Below are 20039 nucleotides of genomic sequence, written 5' to 3'. Positions count from 1 at the left end.
ATATAATAATATTCAAATTTTATCAATTGTCTCAGCAATGTTCTTTATAACATCTTCCTCCAATCTAATTTTTATTGAATTTAATTATGTCTCTTTAGTCTTTAATCTGGAATAATTTCTTGGCATTTCTTTGTTGTATGAGAGTGTATATGTAATTTTCATTTACATATTGGATGTGGTGCTATAGACATTGTTACTTTTCTTAATATTTTCACTGTTTTTAAGATCAACCCATACTTATGTGTAGACATCTATCTTGTTTGTTGCTTCCACTTCTTTTTAGTATTTTATGATATACATCTGCCAAAGTTTACTTATCCATTCTTCCTTGACAGACACCTAGATTGCCTTCAACTGTTTGCTATCTTGAATAATCCTGTCATAAACATTATCATACATGTTCCCTTTGGGAATATTTTTGGGATATATATTCAAGAATAGGATTCCTGGGTCATAATGTATCTGCCTATTTAATTTGACTAAGTACTGCTGAATTGCTCTCTGGAACAGCTGCCTTGACCACACTACAAATGTGAACTAAGATCCCAGTTTCTCTATATCACTGCCAACAATAGTCCCATTCTAATTTTTGCTGGTACAATAGTTTTACTTGATCTCTTGTTTATCCTCTCTGATCACAAAGGAGTTTCATTTTTTTGATTTCCAAACTATTCTTAAGTAGAGTTTCCTTAGGAGGGACAATTATCTTTTTCCTCTTATACTTCTGAAAATAATTTATTTTAAATTTTATTTTAGTGAGAGGAGGGGAAGCTGAGATAGACACCTGCATGCACCCTGACCAGGATGCACCTGGAAGGCCAATAGGGGGCGATACTCTGCCCATCTGGGGCCCTTGCTCTGTTGCAACCAGAGCCATTTTTTTGTGTCTGAGGTGGAAGCCATGGAGCCATCCTCAATGCCCCGGGGCCAACTCTCTCCAATCGTGCCATGGCTACAGGAAGGGAGGAAAAGAGAGAGAGAGAAGTGAGAGAAGCAAGAGAAGCAAGAGAAGTAAGAGGGAGAGAGATGGAGAAGTTGATGGGTGCTTGCTTTTCTTGTGTGCCCTGACCGGAAATTGAACCCGAGCCTTCCACACTCCAGCAGAGGCTCTACCACTGAGTCAACCAGCTAGGGCCTGAGGGAATTTTTTAAAAACGATGTACCCTGTTGTGTATATATTTGGAGTACTATATATATTAGCATGTGAAAATAAAATTATTAATACCTTTTAAAAAATATATACAATTTAATCTGAATGCCATAGTAATTTGGTACCTACCATTATGCCTTCAAAAAATACATGAACTATTCTTTTATAGTGAAAATTTTTATCATATTTTTCCCTCCTTTAACTCTCTTTGTCTGCTGCTTCTCTCCCTCACAGAATATTATGCTAATGTATATTTTCACATATTTAAATGTATATTATATTCTTAAAAGTATATTTAATTATATCAAATGTCTCTGTAACAAAATTATATGTAAATAGCAATTACATTTTAAAATTTCCTTTAATCATAAAGTTTTTCCCGAATTATTTGTTTATTATATAACAATCATTATTATGATTAATTATTTATCAGAGAAGCATATACATATTGCATATTTTAATAAACAATTAAATATAAAAGTGAAGTTTTTATGAGTTGTATCTTTATTTAGATATATATGATATTTTTAACTATTGCATTTATCTCTATATTCCTGTAGAATGAGGCAAGATTTCAGTATCAGTTCAATTTCTTTGTTTCTGTAGATGATGGATGCTTTGTTTACCTAAGTTAAGTAGATGAGATGAAAGAATTTTATTATAGAAACGTCACTCAATTCTTTGAACTTATTTTGAATTATTTGTCAAAACATAATAATGGTGATTTATATTAAAAAATATTTCTAACAATCCATCAGCTGGTAATTTGATTATATCCTTCCATAAATTTGATGAAAGCTAGAACTTCATGGTATGTCATTCAATCTTTAGCATTGATCTTTCTCAAAACTGACACCAAATGTTTCCAATTTCTCTTTTCTTTATGCACCTATTTTTATGCCCTCAAGCTGTGAATTATTGTAAAATTATGGATAGATACAAGATAAGTCTTTCTTTTGTAAGTGGAAGCAATATGATTTCAAAAGGAGAAATTTGACTTGTTTAAAGAAAAGAGTACATGAGGAAGTTGAAGATCTTTAGAATGATTTTCTTAAAGCCATCTTTGCCTGCCTACACCTATCTTGGTATGACTGCGGGATATTTAAGAGATTGCTGCTAAAAGAAAATAATATTTTTAAAGCTATCACCATTTGACAAAAATTATAGCTGTATTCATATAGTAGCACCAACCTTTGAGAGAAATACAGGATACGAAGTTTACTGAATTAAAAATTTAAACAAAAGGAGACTTTTATAGTAAATTTGTAGCTGATTGTTTTGACAGAATATACATCTAATTATACCAACTGTAAACTTCACCACCACATTCCTAGAAGACCTTTTTAGTAGGTCAACTCTAATGTGCTGATGTCAAATGGGAAAACTAAATACTGGTGTTCTTGGAAGGTTATTTGGTATTTTAACATAGGGCTCTGAATATTTTCATACACTTCTCTTTGTTTATGTTAGTTCTTCAGCCGGAAATACTAGTTTGTTCTTTCTGCACTCCATGTATGAATATATTATATCTTCATTATTGTGCTTTTATACTGTGCAATATTTCTGAAGGCCAATTCTTCAGCTTTCTAAACACATCTCAAATCTAATCCCAACTTTCTATCCAGTGTCTTAATTCAGACCCACATCATTTTCTATTTGGTAATGATCTTCCGTCTGCTCTCCCTGGCTCCATTCTGTTCCCACTCCAATGTTTCACCAGAAAAGTGTTAATAATGATCTGTCTAAAATACAGGTCAATTGCAAATTCTCCTACTTAGAAATTTTCATTTCTTCAAATATCTTCAGTGTCTCCACACTGCCAAATATATTAATATTAACTTTCACTTATTGTCTTATAATTATTTGTTCCTAACCATCTTTCCAAATTTTTCTCCAGCAACTACCCTCATCTATTTTTTATAATCTTGTCATTAAAGTCATTTATTTCCATGAACACCTATCATGGTACATTATTAGGATGCTGATATGGAGACATAATTTTTTTTAGTAATATTCAACCTGAACTTATGGCTACTTGTGATAAAAGGCTAAAATTTATTTATATAAAGTTTCCCTTACAGAAAAATTTTGGTTTAGTGTTGAAATATATTTTAGATCACATTGATAGCACTAAGCATGGGCGTACATCAAGACTTCAAAATGTGTTTTGAAAACACATACACACACAAACATTAAATACCAATGTATTTAAGTCTCCTTTAGCTATAGTAGGGAAAAAAAGGACTGTGTTTAGCGTATAACCTAGAACTCAATGAATCACAACCATCTTTTTTTTTAATTATTCTCTTCTGATTCAGCATAATGAAGTAGTATGAACTCTAGCATGTTAAAAGGCATATTTACTAACAATTCCAACGCTAATTGTATGATCTTTTAATAGGTCTTTTATCTTTCCTAAATTTGTTTTTCTCAAGTGAGAATTAATATATATTCTGTATCTGTTCAAGGAGAGATGGTATCAAATGACATAACATTTGAGATTATATGATAAACTTAAAAATATTTAGAAATATATTGTTTCATTGAATTATTCCTTAGTCTCTTTAACTTTAATCCTATATTTCCTTAGAGGATCTAGTCTATTGTTATGGAAGGCGTGTGCTGAAAAGACTAATTCATGATCAAATAAGGAAATAAAGGATGTATTGGGAGTTTGTTTGTTTTATTTTTTTCTTATTTCTTTTATGTTTCTTATGTTTCTTCCTGTTAAAACAGTTTTGGTATGAACCATGATGGAATTGGAAATACTTGTGGGACGAAAGGTCATGAAACAGCAAAACTTATGGCAGCTCACATTACTGCAAATACCAATCCTTTTTCCTGGTCTGCCTGCAGTCGAGACTATATCACCAGCTTTCTAGAGTAAGTAATCTCTGGAGAGTGATGATGAATTGCTCCAGAAGTAAGCCATTGGTAGAAGCCTAATATGTAGTGCTTCAGACTTTGCATAATGAGTAACTTTTATAGGGCCCAGTGATATTTCATGCTGTTTCCAAAATAATATATCACTGTGGCAAATTTTTTCTTTATACTCAAACAGAATTTACTGAATAGATTAGGGGAACTGGAGCAAGGATTTAAGTGGGGTTGACGATATGAATTTTAGAAATGTTCAATAAATGGGAAGCAATATCAGAATAAAATGTAAATTGACATAATTTAATAGAGGATGGGTTAAACTTTAGTGATTATACATTTCATTTTGTTGGTGAAAAAAATACTGGTTTTTTTTAGAATGCTATAATATCTAATAGTAACAAACAACAACAACAAAAATCAAATATTCAGGAAATAAAAATGAAAAATTGAAAATTTATCTTCAAAAATTTATTAAGTGACTCATCCTTTTAACGCTTTGGGACCTTCTTTGTTGGTCCTTTAATGTATATTCCAAGAGTTTGGTTACTCAATTGTGAAGAATATAAATTAGCTAATTTATAACTATGTTTAGGAAAGCAGATGTTCTTCCACATCTCACCGGCCGTAGTGCTTCAGTATGGACCTTTGGAAACTAACAGACTCTGGTCTCACTTTCTAACTGTGTGACCTTGGACACATTACTTTACCTTTATCATCTTCATTGACCTCATTTCTTAAATGAGTTTAGGTAATAATACATACATTATCAGGTTATTATGTATAGTGCTAAAACTTATTAAAAAAACTGAAGATACATTCATTAAATGGTAAATATTATTTTAAACGATATCAAGGTTTTAAGCTTTACAGGTCTGTCATCACCTTCAACAGTTTTGAGCAACTTTTTTTGTTGGGGAGAAGAGACGAAACACTTTGAAAAAGCGAGTCATACATAAAGCACAGACGAGCAACAGAAATTCTTTTTAAAAATTGTCTTCTCAAAGTTCACCTTAACATGATGACAGTAAAATATTAAAAAAATTCAGATGAGTTATGTAGGGTAACATTGTTCATTAAAGGTTTGGTTCATAACTGTGAATGACCTGATCATATTCTGAAAACTTATAATTACTTATTTTTTAAAGAGCCTCAGCAAGATTTTAAGTTACCTTACACAGTGCTTTATTCTATCCAAGATCAAAAGGTAAATGTTTAAAATGGGTTCTTTTGAATGAACTAATATAATAATGAAATTGAAGAAATTTGAAACTCACTTCAGAAGGTAGTTCTTCTGCATAACCTAACAATTTTTTATCCTAGTAATAATAGATCATGGTAACCCTGTGCAAGCCTGGTGCCAAAACTGGGTGAAGGGCTATCAAGGTAGAACACAGACAATTTGGTTGACATCTTTCGATAATTTTTAACACAAAACACTAGCAATGTCATTTTCCAAGATGTTTTTAATGAGGTCATATTACCTAAATTTGGACATTGTAGAAAATCTGCTTTCCCCAGAAATCAAGCCAGATCTGCAGTTTCTCACTTGACTTGGATCATATTTTTATGAGGAATCTTAGTGTCTGTCACCAGAAAGACAAACTATATAGCATGCTCAGTATTCCTGTGCATTTTCAAAGTCTTCCCTCCTCTTGTTCTCTTCAAGTACCATTTTCTTGCTCGTCTATGCTATTTATAGTGCACAGCCCATTTCCTAGGACCATCTCTGTATGCATACTAAGTACAAGGACCAGTTTTCATCTCTTGCCAACACCTACCTAGTCAAAACAGTATTAAGGCTATTAAAACACTCTAAAAATAAATCCCAAAATTGTTGATAAAATACAGTTAAGAAATCACCACTGGTTTGGAGAGAAATGTAAAATTCTTGTTAGTTGCAATAAAGTGTTCCATTGAATTAATTAAAAGAATTAATACAAAAAGCATTATTGAAGCCTTATTGCCTCTTTATATTTCATATGTGTAAGCATGATTAGTGTTGACAGGGTTCTAATGGATTTATTTATCCTATATTTCATAAAAATATTTCTGTTGTGTATTCTCATGGGGATACTCACAAAATCAAAGCCATTTGCAAAAGACAGATGTGAGAGACAATGGGTAGAGATTTGGGGAAAAGGTAGCTTTTCCCCCCCTCTCCTTAATAATAAACTGAACTATGATCATAATCTGACCAAGCAATAAAGGTTTTTTAAACACAAGGGCCTTTAAAAAGGTCAGTTCACTGGAGCATGAAGACATAATAGTAACTTGAATTTCTTTGTTCCTTTTTATTAATGCAGCAGACTTAATTGCTTTAGCAGCTATGTGTGATATTTTTTAAAAATACAGTGATATTTTGATCAGGGATTGAGGTTACATTTATGTTTTATAGTTGGCTCAAAAAAACTCATAACATTTTATTTCAGTTTCTCCTCTCAGGAAAAAGAAATCTGTAAAGATGAATTGTTTAGGAACTGTAGCCCAGCCAACAAAATGCATACCTTTCTCTACTTAGTGACTGTATAGACCAAAGATGATGGAGGATTTTAACAATGAGCTCTCTATGATATATAGATTCACTCTTCACTATGTTCAACTGAAAACTATTCCATGGCCTTTAAATGCCAATATAGTTAAAAGTTTCTCGTGTCATTCTGAAACACTACGTGCTATTGATCAACCAGGAGATGGTGTTTACCAACTCCCAATATTTTTTTTCAGATTTCTTAAACTCGGTGATTCAATAAGTGGTTCATGAATCGCCCAGAAGCCGTCCTGATTAAATAATAAAGAACCTATTTCCGTTAGAATGGACGTGTTATGCCAGCTTCTGATGTTTTCGTCGACGGCTTTGCAGGTAGTGTCCTTCCTATCTGCCTGCGGGACTTATTTATTTATTTATTTACTTAGAAAATAGAGAAAGATGAACCTGGTATTATGGCTCACTCTCACTGATGGCAATGGGCTAATATGCCAGGCAGCGGAAGACAGCCAGGAGTCATTGAGGACAGTTTTTTTTCTTTTGTTTTTGTTTGTTTTTTGGGGTTTTTTTTTCATATATTTTCCACCACTTAGTGGTAGTACAGGGTAATTTCATATATTTTTTTAAAATTTTGAGGCCTCTGTGAATCAGCTCTTACTCTATTTAAATTAAAGTTTGTTAAATTATTTGAATTGTCAAAGATCCATAGCAAAATCTCCTACAGTTCCAAATTAAATAGCGACTATCCACTTTCACAGAAAGGAGGGAAGTTGAAAAAAAGGCAACATTATGGTTGAAGGTGAACTAGGATGAAAGGTGAATGTAGAGCTACAGAGAAGTTGTGTAAGATGGCCAGGATGGCCAAAGCACTCCTATTCCTGTGACGGCAATTACCTTTGAAGGTCAATGTCAATGATCTATTAGATGGAAAACAGTTATTTATATAGATGGGACCTCTTTTTTTTTTTTTTAACATGGACCAGCTTAGAAAAACAGGTTTCTCCTCCTTCCATTTACCTGACACATTTTGGAGACTTTACTCAGGCCCATAAATAGTTTTAATAAGTTGTAGTTACATATGGAGAAAAAGAGAGCATAACTGAGTAAACCATTATTAACATGGTGTTTGCATATCGGAAGTTCAGTTATTTTCAAGCTCCCCTGTCCTCCAGAGGACAAAAGAGGGCGGTCTGACTTATAGTAACTCATTTTAAGATGTAATGTGTTGTTAACTTTGTGAAGACTAATAGAGAAATTTATGAGAACATCGTAGGTAAGATAAACAACTTATAGATGAGACCAACCTAATCCATTTTTGCTTAATTTAAGTATATTAGCACAATTTTGTGGAAAAAAAACCAATACAAGATGGCATTAAATGTTAACTTTTTGTTGTTGTTGTTAAGAGACTGTTATGTTCAGAGTTACATAGAGTTATTTTGTAGATTGACCCACTAAGTTGTAGACGGAAGGTCTATACTTTACTATTAATTAAGTGAAAAATAAATCAAAAGTTACAATTAGGGGTATGTCCTCATGTGTTCTGGAAGGAAAGCCAAGAGTGCATATTTTACATAGAGGTCTGTAAATTTTGGTTGAAGACTCAACTTTGGCTCATGTTCCTATTTTCAAGGCTAACTTTTGAGCTATGTAAATAAGACTTCTCTAAATTAGAAGTAGAATACATAAAATATGACCTTGCTATCATGCTGCAAAGATTTTTAGAAATGTAAATATACTTTGATTTACTCACAATTTCATAATAAAGGAAAAAGTATGTTCTCAAACTGATAGAAATTTTTTTGCCTGTCTTAGAAGCATAAACAAAAGTAGGGTTTCTGAATTCAATAATTATCTATATTGCTGTAGATTTTAACTAGAATTGGTCTTTTGGTTATGAAATATATGCTGCTAGGAAGTAATCATAGCTCTACTTTTTATGTATACATTTTTTGTCTGGACACATATTTATGCTTAACAATAGTAAGTTATATTAACATTTCACATTAACTACTAACTGTCCATTTTATATATTAATAAATGAGATTCGTGTTTTCTGAGTGCAAAAATTCTTATATGGCACTAAGGCACTAACCATTTATGTTTAACAGTGCTATTTGATAAGAAAATTTAAGAAGATTTATATATAGTGTTACTATTATTATTATTTTGATAGTGGTAACATAAATAACATTAAGCTCAGCATTATAAAAAATTGTATGGCTGTATGACTTAGCTAGAATCCTAGTTTAAATAAAAATTACTCATAACATCCATTTTGTTAAAAAAATAATTATGAAATATAAAAAATAACTCCTAATATTCTTAAGAAAGGGAAAAGATTTGTACCAGAAGACCTATACAAAAATATTCATATCAGCATAATTTGCAATTTTCAGAAATTAGAAATAATTTTAAATGTTCATTTAATATTTGTGGCACAGTTTTAAATGAAATATAACATGACAATATACCGTATTTTTCGCTCCATAAGACACACCTGACCATAAGACACACCTAGGGTTTTAAGGAGGAAAATAAAAATAAAAATTCTGAACCAAATAGTGTGTTAAATATTTAATAAAATACCATATTTTTCACTCCATAAGATGCATGGGCATTTCCCCCTCTACTTTTGGGGGAAAAATGTGTGTCTATAGAGCGAAAAATACAATAAATGAATAATCTTTGTGGCAGAGCGTGAAATGGAAAGTTGAAGAACAATATCAATTAACAGGCTATATTTATACACATTAACATGAACATAGTTCACATTCTGAATACTGAGTGAGTGAACGAATAAAGGCACAAAGGAAAACCTACAACATGACTCCTGTTTATAGAATTGAAAAACAAGCAGATGAATATTAGGAGGTGAAACTACTAATAAAAGGAAAGAGATTATTATTAAAAAATTAGAATATTAGTTACTTCTTGAAGGGAAGTGAGGGGTGTGGTGTGGAAAGAGTACTTGGGAATGTTCGAAGAAAAAAGACAAAGAAAAGTACTTCCAGGGTTAAATATGCACCTCTCAGATCTGTGCCCTCTACTTTCTCTACCTATTTCTGGGGTATTTCGTGATTGTAATTGATGACTTAGAAGCGTGGAAAGATCCAGAATTACTATTTTCTAAGAGTTAACCAATCATTTATGATGGCAAGAAAGTAGCAGACAAATTTTTGTAACATTATGTAAAAAAGTATTTTTGACACTTAATCCTTAATTAAGAATTGAAATATAAAAATGACCCCACACCCCAAATACTTTAACCAAGCTTTTATTATACAATATATACCATATTATCGTTACTATGAGAAAAATATGTAGTGCATTCTCTACCCTAAATGGAGAAACAATTTAAGTCAGCCTTGTTTAATACTTGCTTTCCTGGAGCCATTAATAATTGGTAAGACACTTACTTGACTTGCAGACATTGGTAATTTGCACAAATGTTACCAAACCCATTTCAAAAGCCCTTCAGCCAAGTTCCATAATACACATGTTTATTTTTAAGGATTGATATGATTTTTCACTTATATTTTTATTTTATATGGTGTTTTATTTTTCTGTAAGAATATACTGAGAAAAGGAGAACAAGACTTGTGTAGATATTTAATTAGATCACATTAATACATAGCAACATGTCTTTTCAAAGCACTGAAACAAAAATCCATTTTGGGATAAAGTTTCTCAGAAGAATTTGACCATAGGTGATCACAGTGCAATGAAGGTGATCTTCATTGTCTGGAGGCCCTTGAAATGGTCATTTCATTTGGTGTTTTTAAAGAACACAATCTATGGTTAGAAAACCATTAATACCTAAGAAAAAGAACTTTAAAGAAGTAGTCATTGTTGCTTCCTCCTAGGTGACATCAATTTTCAGTTTGCTATCAGGAAAGAATTTTTTCCTCAACATAATCTATTCTTATACTTTGGGAGTTCCCATAATTCTTCCTTTAAAAATTTGAAGTTAGTTTTCCATATTTCTAAAAGTAATTATGTATAATAATTTTTCATAGATTTTTAGTTGATGCCATTGGTAAATATATCTTATATACTGAGGCGAACAGATCTTATACATTTTTTCCTATGCTATTGCAAATATTTTTACCTGTAGGATCCTTTACTTAGGTATTTCAGTACTTAAATTTCCCCATTGATTTATAGTAGTACTTGATATTTTATTTTTATTACATATTTAGTTCCTTTCATCAAGACTTTTATAATTTGTGATAGAAATGAAACTGATATTTTTGAAAGAAAAATTAGGAAATTAAACTACTGACCCAACAATCTTCTGAATATTCCTATTGTCAAAATGGTACATCTTCTTCCATTTTACTTTTCACATTGACCTTTTTATAAAATTTTGACTTTATTAGTAGAATTACATATGCCTAAAATTTAAATACCCATATAGATAAAGATATTTTATACTATAAATTTAAAAAAACTTGCTATTTTAAAAATTCATCAAAAAACAATTCTCTGAGGTGCATGGCAATTTCTAAAAGAACAAAAATAAACAAAAAACATACTGTCATTAAAATTGGGTAGATGAGTAGAAAAAAGTTTTCTTTATTAGGTAGATACCTTGAGCAGTGACAAGCGAAGTGATTTTAATAGCCAATAGTAAAATCTCTTTATATTAGCACCACATTTAATATTCATCTAAATATTTTATTGATTAAAAACTAATCAAGAAGGGCCTAGATGAAAGGAAAATGTGTAAAGAGACAGTATTCTGTCCCTTGGGTCTCATTTTCCCCCTTGGGTCTTTTAATCTATCACCTTATGAATAGTATGTTTCAATTTTTAAAGGGTATTAATTTGCTGCTCTGAAAATATATATTTGTATATAGCAAAATAACTTTTACATTTAAGAATATAAATTTTAAGCAAATATGAAACTTATTATTATGCATGGTTCTTTCTTACTTATCTCTAAATGAAAATTTGTACTGTCCTAAATAATAGTTGAGGAACTTCTACTTGTGAAATTATTTTCCTTTGGCAAAGCAGATGGAAAAGATTTGGGAAAAAAAAACACAAGTGCTGGCACAATTGACAGGAATGTTGGAAAAAATTTTTAAATGTTGGCATAGGAATTCTTTAAAAATTCTAACTTACATGTGAAATGAAAGTAAAAAAGCATCTGTCCTATTTTATGCACACTGACTAAATAAAAATGAACAATTATATTTAGTAAAGTATAAAGCTCTTTAAACTAAGGTATTCTGTTTGGTTTTTGGCAATCTTTATGTTATTTGTTCCACTGAATTAAAATATTATGTTTGAGTTCAAGCACACTTTGAAAAGCAGAAATTATATAGAGAGGAGAACATTCCCTTTCTTAACTCTGATGACCCTAGATGAAATATGAAATTTTTGAGAGACTAAACACTTGTAATGTACTTGCAAGGAGAACTTTGGATCTTGGCCTCATCTGTCATTCAGCCCATTTATTATTGAAATATTTCAAGAACCTTTGGACATGTCATCTATTGTTCTGCCCAAGGTGGAAATATATAGATTAGGTCTTTAAGGATTACAACCACAATTTTTTTTTTTTACTTTCCACATTTTATGTTTTTAATTCTACTACCAGATGTGGTTATATTTTCACTGAAAACAAACAAGAAACTTAGAGCAATATGAAATTCTGTTTTGATTCCTTCAGAAATTAGTTTAAGTCAGTGTTTTAAGGCCAACATGATATTTTCAGATTGTTTTCTAAGATACTTTTATTATGTCTTGGTGTTGGAAAAAATGATTGAAGCTCTTATTCAGGTTTCAGTAAAGTTATTTTGCCATGTGATTATTTCTTGATAGAATGTGTTGTTTTTTTTATGTATTGTGTTATTAAAACAAAGAGCTCAACACATGGTTTCATAATTGTGATTGAAATAGTCCATAGTGTACCTAATTTCCTTTGATCCTTTATGTTGAACAGTTCAGGCCGTGGTACTTGCCTTGATAATGAGCCTCCCAAGCGTGAATTTGTTTATCCAACTGTGGCCCCAGGTCAGGTGTATGATGCTGATGAGCAATGTCGTTACCAGTATGGATCAACATCCCGCCAATGTAAATATGGGGTAAGAAGTCTCAATCCTTATGTTTAGTGATTTCTATGTGTTCTTTCATGGCACAGATATTAGGATGGAGTTTTGATGAATCTAGTTTACCTCTGGTAACATCATTAATGCAACTATGGCCTTTGACACTGCTCTTTTTCTGATATTGTATATCTATTTCTAAGTGTTTCAGTAATCCTAAATTAATCAATTTTCATATGTCGTGTGAGGGATGTTGGTAGAATTTCTAACAATTTCTAAGGTATTTCTTCTTTAAGTTCTTAGTTTTTATGCTTACTTTAGTTTATCTTAAGAAATAGTATCGTTTTAAAAGCTTCCTCTCCTACCCCTGCTTTTTCTGGTATTCTAGTAATTGAGTTAAGGGCATTTTTATATTGGCCAAGTGGAGCCCTTACTTTAATTTATACTTTCTACTACTGAGTCATTTCAACTTGCTTCAGTCTATTGCCTACATTCTATCAAACATAACAACCAAGAGGGCCCAAGATGACATTAACCCGAATAGAGAAACAAGGAAAATTGCAGTGGGAAAACATATACCTGTTTAACTCTTCACATCTGCCTAAGGAAATCTCAGTGTCTATCTCAGAAAAATGTATACAAAATTCTTCCTGCGTTTCATAGAGAAAGACTTCAGTGTCTAAGATAGGGGCATGTTTATATTAGGTACACCTTATAAGCATGTTGAAAGAAAAAATAAGAACTTTAAACAAGTTGTCAAAAAATATTCAGGGGTGAAAAATAAGTTTAAAGACTTGGTTTCTACTTTTATACAAATAGTACTTATTATTTTTTAAAAAACAATTAGAATTATATTTTAAGGTAGTTAAGACAAAATATGTACTGTACCAATTATTCCTCTGGATACAGTACAAAGGAAAGTAAGTATTTTAAATCTCCCTTGGGTGATAAGTCTATTATTATTTATGGTCAGCTTTGACAGCACATTTTATGCACTAGATTTAAAGGTTATTAGCAACTCTCTACAGCCTTGAGTAAAACTTCAGCCTTTCTTATCTCTCTGTAAAGACTTTTCTATTTTTATCTTGGTATGGTTTTAGATTCTTTTTTTTCTTAGGTTGCTTTCTCCCTTAGAAAAAAGTCTGCCAAACTTAAATCCCAGTCTTTCTATATACTTGTAGTTTAGTAAGTTGAAATTCATGATCAAATGAGATTAGAGATTGTTAATTATTCTTATCTATGGTCTCTCATTTCTTTGCTAGCGTGAAATAGTTAATTTATGTTTAGTTTTTCTGTTGCACATTGGGTTTTAACTCTATAGATTTCCATATTAGATAATTTATATTACCAGTTTTATAGAATCTTTGGATATACCTTTTATAAATAAACTAATAAAAATTGATCTGATTATCCTATCTTTATATGTTTATCTCATTTAAATGTATATCTCATTTATTTCAGAATAGTTGATTTGAATGAGATAAATAATAATTGAGAAATTATATATTTTCATTTTATATTCCTTATGTTCAATATTTATATTCTACTTCTCCATACTGTATAGTATATACTTTTAGACTTTTGTAATAGATATCAAATAAAATTGGAAAACAGAAAGATATTAACATCACACAATCTTAAACAATTTCTTATATATTATTATGAATCTTTTCAATATATTATGAATCTTTTCGCTTTGATTTGCATCAAAATGGTTTTCTTACACGTGTATGATATGAAAATACATATGCTACCTTTTATTTAAAGTGCTATATGTTACTAACAAAGTTTCTTTAGTCTATAGATTTTTTGTAATCATCCCACCTCTTAAGCTTGTGCCTGAAAAACTGAGTTTACACAATTGATAGCACCCAAATACACACCATGTTTCATTGGTGAATCCATAATTAAAGGATTATAGATACTACTTTAGAAAATGGTAGAGGCTTTGAAGGTGAGAGTCCAGTCAGATATACAACTCATACTTGAGATGCTATCTAAAAGGATAAACAGCAACCCTGATATAGACAGCTGTGTGAACACTAAACATAAGCACTGAAGCTTAGAAGAACACTGTAGAAGTTTAGTGAGAGGATGCCTCTGGTGTTGAAGCATCATGAAGTGGTCCCTGTTTCATCTAGCAGATCTCTAATGATGTCAAGGAAGACACTAACTAAACAACCATAGAATGACCCATAACTGCAGCAGCAGTCAGCTTCCCATTTCTTCCACTTTGGTCATTGCTGGGGTTACCAGTGATAACATATGATATATAGTCATGAAAAATCTTGCCTGAATCCTTTGTGAGTAGGTTCATTGATATATATGTTACTTACATTTAGGCATTTAAATGAAAATTTTTATTTTTTTGTTTTACTCTAGGACAACATTTTCTACCATTATCCTTGTATACCATCCATTTATGTTTTCTAGATATTCCTTAATTCCATTAGAAATATGAAGAGTGTAATAGCTATAAACACAAGGAGCAAAACTGTACAGAGTAATATAGTTGTGTAATGTAGTAATTTATAAATGATATGCAGTTTCTGATATTTACATAGTCTATTTTTCTGCAATACTTCAGACTGCCTTGATTAAAATCGTAATTATTTTATAATGTTTTATAGATGGGGAAAATAAAAATACAGAATACGATATGCCTACTCCAAGGTAAAAAACAATAAGAGTAGGTAAAAATCAGTCAGTTAATCTTTCTATGGGATCTAATTAATATGTTAATAAGATAGCAGCTATATTTTATTTCAGGAGACAATTTTTATCAATTTTCATACACACAAAAAATAATAAATAAAGAGGATGGGAGGAAACTTTTGGAGGTGATAGATGTTTATGGTCTAGTTTGTGATCGTGGTTTCATGGGTGTACTTTTATCTCTCAATTTACCAAGTTATATACATTAAATGTGTACAGCATTTTGTATGTGAATCATACCTCGATGTACTAGTTTTAAAAAGAGAGATAAGCTTGCCCAGGTGGTTGCACAGTGGTTAGTACATTGGCCTGGGACACAGAGGACCCAGGTTTGAAACCCTGAGGTCGCCAGCTTGAGCACCAGCTCATCTGGATTGAGTGCGTGCTCACCAGCTTGAGCATGGGGTCACTGGCTTGATTGTGGGATCATAGACATGACCCCATGGTTGCTGGAGTGAGCCCAAAGGTCACTGGCTTGAAGCCCAAGGTCGCTAGCTTGAGCCCAAGGTTGCTGGTTGAGCAAGGGGTCACTTGCTCTGCTGTAGCCCCCCAGTGAAGGCACATATGAGAAAGCAATCAGTGAACAACTAAGGAGACTAAGGAGCCTCAACGAAGAATTGATGCTTCTCATCTCTCTCCCTTCCTGTCTGTCTGTCCTATCTGTCCCTCTCTCTGTCACCAAAAGAGAGAGAGAGAGAGATGTTTGTCATAGTTAGATTTCAGACCCAGGACGAATTGGGAGAAATTTTATAGACATCATAGCTTTGTTTAATTTATGGGGAGTTTTTTATATTAACTGTGAAGTTTGTCACTGTTTACAAAGACTTAAGAGTTAACCCATAAATGTATAATAGTGTATTGTGTTGCATATTGTTATTACTTACTTTAATGTGGAACTGAACAGTGTTTTATTAATAGACCATGTATTCTGAAGCAAATGGAAACATGTAATCTAATACATGTTTTCACAATGGAGCAGAATCATTTTTGACAGAATATTTTCAATAGAAAGAGTGCTTACCATTAACTATTACCTATGACTTCAAATTGACTATCAGTAGATTTTACTCAGACACCTTTTCCAGAGAATGGTGGCCAGGTTGTTGTTATGAACGTCAGATAGCAAAAGAGTATGACAGGCTAGCAAGGTGCTTTTCATTTACCTGTCACATGGCAGACATTCAATAAATGTTTCTTTTTGCTCTGTGAATATCTGCCATCCAGGATACCGTTTCTGTGTAGCTGCTATGCTGTTAGCGCTTTAGGAGTCTCTGAGCCTTCTGTACTTTTGTGAGCAGATATTTTAATGGTCACAGTTGGATTCATCCTCCAATCTCAGCGAAATACTTAGAAGTACATATAAGGGAAGTTTAAAGTGGCTTGTAAAAAAGAAAGTTAAATGTTGGCCGCAAAACCATCTTCAGACTTTAGAACATTTATTATAGTTTGATTGCTGGTAACAAATTGTCCTCTTTCCCTACCAAGAGCATTAAAAAACACAATGGCCTTAATTTTTACGACTGGGAGGTTGTAGATTAGGTAGTAGGAACAATTTCAAGTTATTAAAATTGAAATTTTGCACTGAGGGAGTTTGTAAAATCACTTTGCTTGAAGATTATAAGGTGGTATAAATATTCTACAGTGTGGTCTGGTACAGGTTCAGGGAATAAAAGGCATGGAATTATTTTAGCACCTCAGTATTCTTTTGGAATCCAAATATGTATACTTATCAAACATATAAGAAGTTGATTTAATTTTCATTTTTCCTTAAATTTCAAGCCAAAATTATAGGTTCATAATCACTTGTATCCTTAAAGTTCAGTAGTATTCACTCTGAGTTTGCTTCTTAGAGGTATTTTTTAAAATCATTTACTCATTTTTTAAACCCCTTCAAATTGATGATTAGTTATTTAATCTGAATTTCTAGATTAGTTCTTTTTAGTTGTATCATGTGTGTGTGTGTGCGTGCATGTGCCCCCCCCCCCCACTGCTTTCCTAGGTTCTCTTACACTTAAATTACTCACATAACAGAATTAACCTATTTAAAAATGAAATAAGGGTACATTATTCTCTTTCTTCAAATGGTTACTAAACACCTGGAGCCAGGCCATGGGGTCACCATATGCTGGTTTTCAATTTTCTTTTGTGTGATACAATGATAAGTAACCTTTCTAATCACTGATGCTCCTTTTTGACCTCTTCAGGGCTCTGCTCTCCCCCTTGGCCATCAGGATCCTTTATTGCAAACAGCTGCTGAGAGATGTTACTGATAGGGTAATGAAGACAAAGAAAATGTTTCATATCCACAGCCAAGGACCCAAGATGGCATAGGGTTTAGGATTTCCCAAGGGAAGAAAATTTGTATCACTTTTTTTGATCTGTACAGTTGTTAAAAAAATAAAAATCGGAAACCATCTAGCACTAAAGATGCCAGTTTCTCTTCATATTGCATTTTACTTTCTTAATGATATAATAAATACAATACGTTTATGCACTTTTATGATATTTCTTTCCCCCTTATGTAAATTGCTTGTTTTAGTTTTCACAAGTAAATCAAAGGGCTTTTCTTTCCATTTTTAGTATCATATAACAGCTATAGTTACTTGAAAAGGATGGAAATATTAGATAGAGAAGCTAATTCTAATTTCTTTTATTGTTTTGAAACGGTCTTTGACTATAAAATAATCATTTATTCTATTCTGATCAGAGGAGTCCTAGTTCAGTTCTTTACAGAGTTATTTTCTGAATATCAGGTAATTATTTTATATTAGATAATTACAACTACCTTAAAACTCCCCTCTACATGCATTTTTATGATTTATATTTGCTAATATTTTTATTGTTAATGTTTAAAATCAGTGGCATTCATCTGAAAAATCAAATGCACTAGTTATCTGGGAGTTGATATTAAAATATTAAATAAATAAGAATATTTTCAATTTCTTATCTCTTAGAGTACTTCTGAGGAGTGTGTTAACACTATTTTGTGAAAATCCAAATGCAAGTGGTGATGTTACATTGAGAAGTTTTAATAATAATAATAATAATAATAATAATAATAATGTACGCATTGATGTCTAAGCTTATATACTGAGTGAATATGTTATGAATTAGTATATAATTGTCTTCATTTGGAGATAATGTCTTTTAAAATACAGGTAAAAGGTAGGAAGGTACTATGAACATTTAGTGAGATTTTTTTTTCTTATATTAGTATACAAGTAAGCCTTTACTAATCAGTCTTAATTGGCCAGCGACCTTTCAATTCAGATGTATTTAAGAGAAATATGAAGTTAGCTTAGTTGTTTGGCAATATTTTGGACATTAATATTAGACAGACCTGATTCAAATCCACATTTAGTTAAGATTGAAGCAAATTATTAAATATTTCTGAAACTAAAGGTTCTTACACTTTCTAAAAAGATTTTTTGAGTGATTGAGATACAAATATAAATATGCCTACATGAGTAGTTGTCAGTGTCTTCTGATAAAGTGTTACTTTTCATTTTTTCCCTGCGTATCACGTTGCCAATAGGTCATGAGGTATATGCTGGAGCTTCTCCAGTGAAGGAAGATTCTGTTAATTTCATCATTGTTCAACTCTGACTTTTAGAAGATATTTTCGTACATTGAACTGAAATCTGCCTCCTCTTAGCTTTTATTTTCTTTTTTCTAGTTTGATTGAGAAATAATAGACATACATCACTGTACAAATTTAAGGTGTCCAGCATAATGGTTTGATTTACATGTGTTATGAAATGACTACTACCGTAGGTTTAGGTAACATCTATCATTTTATATAGGTACAATAAAAAGCAGCTATACTCTGAATCTAATTCTTCATTTTTATGAGAGTGGTCTCTGTTGGAGACAGATATGCTTTCTACTGAAAGGTGATAAATGCATTCTATGAAAAAACTTGTATTCTGCAAAATCATTTATGAATAAAACAGGGTTTATGTATGGGAGAGAAAAAAGAATTAGAGGAGACCACTTAAGGCCTATAACTTTGAAGCTAGCAAAACACAAAACCATCTACAGTGCTAATTAAACATTTGTATAGTTAACTCTCTGCTGGCATTTGTCCCCAGCATCCCAAGAAGTTCTTTCAGGAAGTATTCTTCTTGCTTTCTTGATATGAAAGAAACTGTCTTGGGTTTTAGCTTTCAAGAAAGTTTTTCTTAATCTTGGAAAGTCTTAATTGGGATATCAAAATCTTTATTATCCCAGTAGATATACGAGATAAGAAATCTGGTTGAAAACTCTTCAGAGCATTCTTCAAGACTAGTTTATTATCTTGGGAGTATTTCCCATACATAGATGTTCAGTCCCATACTTTAATTTGTGAGAAGTTAATGCCCTAACAAAAGTTGAGTCCCCAGAAACCGCTAAGGTAATAAAATCAATCCTGTTGAAATTAGGAATCTACCTTTCAAAATGTGTCATTTTCTAAATGATAAAAGGGCTGTCTTTCAGAAGGCTCTGTTTTGAATCTTGAGTTTAAAGTTTCGCAAAAAGTTTCTTGAGCACATGCCATTTGGATAGAGATTTTTCAAGGCACTTTTGGAAATAAAGTTTCTGTAAATAGTATGTTTTCCTAATAGACACTACAAATATTGTCTTTTTAATAATATAATTTTCATTGCATAGTTCTTTCTGGACTTTTTCTTAGGCTTCTTTTACTTTTGTCTACAGTAATATTTAGGCCTAGTAAAAATCTTTAAAGATTAAAGAGTATGATCCAGTATTATGG

General features: G+C 31.7%; 1 protein-coding gene across 1 annotated transcript in view; it reads left to right on the top strand.

Annotated features, from left to right (window-relative positions):
- ADAMTS6 (ADAM metallopeptidase with thrombospondin type 1 motif 6) overlaps positions 1-20039 on the top strand; it is a 255927-nt gene that overhangs the window by 123382 nt on the left and 112506 nt on the right. The window contains exons 9-10 of the mRNA XM_066375930.1: positions 3887-4033; positions 12469-12610. Of these exons, the coding sequence (XP_066232027.1) occupies positions 3887-4033; positions 12469-12610 (289 nt within the window). The remainder of the gene's footprint in view (positions 1-3886; positions 4034-12468; positions 12611-20039) is intronic.

The sequence above is a fragment of the Saccopteryx leptura genome, chromosome 1 (genome assembly GCF_036850995.1).
Source record: "Saccopteryx leptura isolate mSacLep1 chromosome 1, mSacLep1_pri_phased_curated, whole genome shotgun sequence".
NCBI lineage: Eukaryota > Metazoa > Chordata > Mammalia > Chiroptera > Emballonuridae > Saccopteryx > Saccopteryx leptura.
The sequence above is the reverse complement of the archived record's forward strand: the minus strand, read 5'-3'. Positions and strand labels throughout refer to the sequence as shown.